The sequence below is a fragment of the Octodon degus genome, unplaced genomic scaffold (assembly GCF_000260255.1).
Source record: "Octodon degus isolate 3935 unplaced genomic scaffold, OctDeg1.0 scaffold00007, whole genome shotgun sequence".
Classification (NCBI taxonomy): Eukaryota; Metazoa; Chordata; class Mammalia; order Rodentia; family Octodontidae; genus Octodon; species Octodon degus.
The window spans coordinates 17,560,343-17,565,614 of NW_004524583.1; the positions used below are offsets into that span (position 1 = coordinate 17,560,343).

At 53.5% G+C, this 5,272-nt stretch overlaps 1 protein-coding gene across 1 annotated transcript in view; it reads right to left on the minus strand.

The window, feature by feature from the left end:
* Window positions 1-3,480: 3,480 nt before the first annotated feature.
* Window positions 3,481-5,272, minus strand: part of Fntb (farnesyltransferase, CAAX box, beta) — an 88,400-nt gene continuing 86,608 nt past the window's right edge. The window contains exon 12 of the mRNA XM_004624783.2: window positions 3,481-4,873. Within this exon, the coding sequence (XP_004624840.1) occupies window positions 4,742-4,873 (132 nt within the window). The 3' untranslated portion in view covers window positions 3,481-4,741. The remainder of the gene's footprint in view (window positions 4,874-5,272) is intronic.

A 5,272-nucleotide genomic window follows, 5' to 3' on the forward strand; every position in this document is an offset into this window, starting at 1 on the left:
CAGACAAGAAGTCAGCATCCATGGGTACAGACCACCCTCAGGGCACAGCCACATCTCTGGGCTTTTGTGCACATGACCCAAAAGCCAGAAATGTAGTGTCCACTGACTCTTCACTGCAGTACGCTGCTGCCAGGTGTAGATGGTGGACTACTGTAATATCGGAAAGTACCAGCCCCATCCAAAAATCTGTGTCCCACATGGTGGCAGCACTGAGCAGGACTCCCCCCCCCCCCATCCCCAGTTAGACCTAGGTCCCACTAATACCTCCCGCTGTCACCTTTAGAGGGAGCGGAAGGCACAATGCCCTTGGGAGGCGTGGGCTTGGCAGGGTCTTCACGTGGTCCTGTAGCACCTGCTAGCATAAGCACACCCATGTCCCATGAGGCCTTTCACCTTTCAGGAGTCTGGAGGCTGAGCCACTGGAGTGACCCACTCCCAGCAGGCTGTGAGGTTGATGTAAATACAGTGGGAATGACAGGCAAGTTAATTTTCGGGGGGGGGTGTTGCTTTTTTTTTTTCTTTTTTTTTGAGAAGGTCTCACTATGTAGCCTAGGGTGGCCATGAACTCTCCGTGATCCTCCTACCTCAGCCTTCCAAACATTGGGATTACACGTGTCCCCACCAGGCCTGGCAGGCAGCATTATTATCTATCTGTACATGTGGCACGTGAAGCCAGTGGCTTCTACCTCTAGCCATAAATGCGGCATGTACCGTGACAGCCTCCCCTCCTCAGCTTTTCTTTATGGTGCTGGGGATGAACCCAGGGCCTTGCACGTGCCAGGCCAGCGTTCTGCCTCGAGATGCATCCCAGGCCTATAGAGCTCCATTTTTCGTTCCCAGCTAGGCAACTCCTGCCAGGACAGGTACAGCAGTCTCCAACTTACAAACGAGTTCTGTTCCGGAAGAACTGGACTGGTCTGTATCCCACAGAGGAATCCTCATAGCACACCTGTGAAAGTCTGCAACTTGCTCACAGGACCAGGGTGGCCCTGGTGGCGCTGGCACGTTTCCTTACGTGAGTGAGCGCTCCTCGGTGGTCTCCTCTGGTGCTGCTTTGCCTCGGCTCCAGGAAGCTTTGGCTGAGTCAGGCTCAGTTTCAGAGTCAGCTCCTTACTCCTTTAGGATCCTCTTCCTGTTTCTGATTGCTCCCCAGGCTCCGGCCAGCGCACGACATGGCTTTCTTTACGGCAAGTCTGGGCATGAATCCTGCCGCAGGAAGACCTTGCTGCTGTGTGCTTCAGCGGGATCAAAGACAAGAATAGAGGGGCTGGGCTGGGGAGATGCCTCAGTAGAATAAGTGCTTGCCTGGCATGTGCAAGGTCCTGAGTTCAATCCCCGGTTCTGCCAAAAAAAAAAAAAAGAAAAGAAAAAAAGAAAAGAAAAAAAGAATAGAGGGTCTGGGGAGATGGCTCAGTAGAATAAGTGCTTCCCTGGTAAGCGCAAGGGCCTGAGTTCAATCCACAGTTCCGCAAAAAAAAAAAAGACATGAATAGAGCAGGTGGGGGTGGTACACACATACACCTCCAGCACTTGAGAGGCCACAGTAGATCTGGACTTCAAGGCCAGTCTGGACTATGTGACGATATCCTGTCTCAAAGGAAAAAAAAAAAACAAACAAAAAAACAAGGAGGAGGAAGGGAAAGGAAAAAGAGAAGAAGAAGAAAACAAGAAGGTGGGGAAAGAAGTGAAGGGGAAAAAAGACCAGAACTGACTCTGCAGTCTCACAGACCCAAAAGCCTTCAGGGTGGCTGGCAGATGCTTGCTGGATTGAAGTGAAAGCCACACCCGAGGAAACCTGCTGAGGGTTGAGTTCCTAGCTTTGGGCTGGTCTTTTTTCTTTCTGTAGCACTGGGGACACTCTTCCCTTATGCTACACCTTTCTTTATTTTTTGAGATAGGATCTTGCTAAATCACCCAGGTAGGACTTGAACTTGTGATCTTCCTGCCTCAGCTTCTCAAGGGGTCAGGATTATAGGAGGGTACTGCCATCATGCCCTAGTGTTGGTGTTTTTCCAGTGCAGCGCACTGTGCTTGTCTCTCTAAAAGCAGCTGTGGGAGCTTCACGTGGCCACCTCGTTGTCCTGGGCCCGTGTTAGCACCACACACGCAGGTATGAACGCAACCTTGCACCAGTGGCTCTGGAAATGGCCGAGGCAGGCCGTCTTCCAGGGTGCAGTCTCCACTGCCAGAGGGGGCCCTCGGGCCCAACACCAAGCTGCAGGGCAAGAGGCAGGCCTGGGAAGGGTCTTCCCACAGGAGTAGCAACGAGCAGGCATGGCCATCCATCTGTTTTGTTTTGTTGTGTCCTCTTGTGGAGCTATCCCAAGACTACGGCTTCTACCTCCAAGATGGTGTTGGACTGTTCACCAGCACCATTGTCTCAGGGGAGTTCATGCTGGCCTGTTCGGGAAGGTCCAGCAGGACCCCAACTTCTAAGGCACTGGAAGTGGGAAGGGGAATGGGGGGCACAGACAGAGCTCTGTGTGCAGTTTTGTGGTACTGACTGGGGAAAAGACTCACTGGGAATGACCTGTCTGGAATGCTATGCTAGCGCCTTCTGAAGGCTCTGCGTGAGAACCCCGAGAACTGATCTCTGGGCCTTGCCTGAGGGCCGAGTGGAGAAGCCTTCCTGACAGGTGGCCCTGCAGAAATGCCAGCACCAGCACCAAGAGAACAGTGCCAGGACTCACCCAACTTTGTCTCCTGGGTCCAGCCCTGTGGTAAAGCCGGCTCAGCCCTCACAGTGCCTTCTGCTTAACCACATGAGTTATTACTGCAGCCCCCGAGGTCCCCGAGGCACTGTGCTGACAGCATTTCACCTTTGTCACTGTGAGGCGGAAGACACACCACAGGATGCTGTGTTGCAGCCCAGCCTTCATTAGCAGAGGAGAACACAGGGGCAGGGATTACGTTCTGGGATGGAGGATGAGGTTGGGTCATATGGATGCGCATGTCCTCTGAGGACACCCTCTGTCTCCCAAGGGAGCCACTGAGTGAGCACCAAACTTCCTGGGGACAGAGTAAAAGATCTGGGAAATCCTGGTGGCCACAGATTCCAGCCTGTCCCTGTGTCACCCTGCCCATCAGGGCGCAACATCTGCACTGGGACTGAGGAGCGCAGTGCTGTCAGGCACAGACCTGGGAGGAAATGAGGCATAGGGAGCAGTCAGCGAGCTGTGCCAGGGAGTCTGCGAAGCAGCGCTGCTGGGGGCCACCGAGTCCTGGATGGAGGAACGGCGTGAGGGGGACTCACATCCGGCCCTGACCTGCCCGCGACGGCTGGAATCTCGCACACAAGAGACTGGCAACCTCATGGGCAGCCTTTGGTAACTCCCAGATTGCCCTCCTGAAGGATTTTCTTGGTAGAGATCACATGAGAGATATCATAGAGTGGACAAGACACTGGGTTCAACTCCCACTACCGCAGCAAAAACAAAACAGACAAGACATCATAGAAAATGTTATTTATTATTTCAAGGAGGTAACACATAGCCCAGTACGCCAAAGCAATAGGGAATCTGAGGCAGCGAGTGGCCAGTTGTTTTGAAAAGAGCCTCATGCTGCATCTCTGAGCTCCTGTCTGCCTGCAGTCCATGGCGCACGCACGAAGGTGGGGACAATGACCTGGAGCTTGCCGCAGCAATGGATGATGACCCAGCTCAGCACCCCGCTGACCATGCAAGGGCTCAGTGCAAGAGGCAGCAGAGGCCCCAACAGGGCCCCCATCCAGGCCGCAGCCCAGCAGCAGCTGGCGTGTCTAGAATTTGATTTGACATCTCTGAGCCTAGAGTGGGCAGGACAAGAATGAATCCTGAGTCATAAATTAAGGTGAAAGACTTAGTAGTGTCAATACTCCAGGTGTGAAAGACAACGCTGCTTGGAAGAGGATGGGCTGGGGGCTGGCGAAAGAAAGAAACACACAGCAGAGCCCTGGCTGCAGCCGCTGCCCTAAGGTCACTGGGCGATGCTTCAGGGACATGATGGGCAGAGCGCTCAGGAGCCTCTTCCTCTAGTACAGCACGGAGCCAGAATTGCGTTTCTGTCCATAATGGTTTCCCAGGCCTATGTCACCACACCCGGGCCGAAGCCAGTCTTGCCTGTGCCCACGCGCAGCTTTGGAGAGATGCCTGGCTCAGGACTCCAGCTCTGCAGGGGAGTGACTCTCAACTTGAGACATTTGTCCCTCTGTCCCCAGCTCCTGTCCCTTGCAAATGACTAGGGTGGAAGGTGGGAGGCAGAAGCACCTTCTGAAGCATCCCCAACACTGTCTTTTCCAGGGTACATACTTTATGGGCACCAAAGCCCCACACCGCAGCATGAAGCAGCCCGTTTTCCATGCCTGGAGAGGGTGCCACCTGGAGGTTTAACACGGCTGTGCAGATGGGCATCACAGCAGTGGCCTTGCATGCTGTGACACTCAGACACCGTCTGTTCCTTTGTGGCCATCCAGGCTGGAGGGCTGCTGGGAGAGGCTGCCTCCTCCCAGCATGCACTGCTCCCCACCTCACTGCATAGGCAGGTGGACAGGCTTTTGCTTTGATGGAGATGAAGACAATCTTTAAAAACCACGCCATGATTTACTCCAAACCCAGAGCTACTGGCTTTGTTTTGACAGGAGAGGATGAAGAAAACCACAGCTCCATAATAGCTAAGGCTTACGGAGCAAAGGACGCACTATGTACTGAACATAAAACCTTGTCTGAGTGGGGAGGTGGGGAGCACAGAGCCCAGCCTGGGTCCTCTAGTGGCTTGGAGTCCCTGCTGTCCCCTCATCCTCAGGCTCTTCGAAGCCAGGGACTGGCTTCTGCAGGAAGTGCGTGGTGGCCTGGATCACCTTGTCCGGCCCAATGTTGTACACAGGGTGCGTGGGCTGCTGCAAAGAGAGGAACAGATGCCTGCCGGTTAGCCTGGCATCCCTGCAAGCACACACACCCTTCACCCCTGAAAAGTACTTCTGAGAATCCAGCAGAGGAAATCGTCAAAGATTCAGATGCATCTCTCAAGGCCCAAAGATTCAAAAACAGCATATTTACTAAAAAAGCTTATAGAACACGAGAAGGAGGAAATATAATTTTTCTTTTTTTTTTACTCCAAACAGGGTCTATATAGTTCAGGTTGGCCTTGGACTCACTGGGTAGCCCAGGGTGGCCTCGAATTCGTGGCAATCCTCCTGCCTCAGCCTCCTGAGTGCTGGAATTACAGGTATGTGCTACCAAATCCAGCTGCACTGAGGCCCAGCCAGGAAGAGGGGAATATTATACAGCTATTTAAA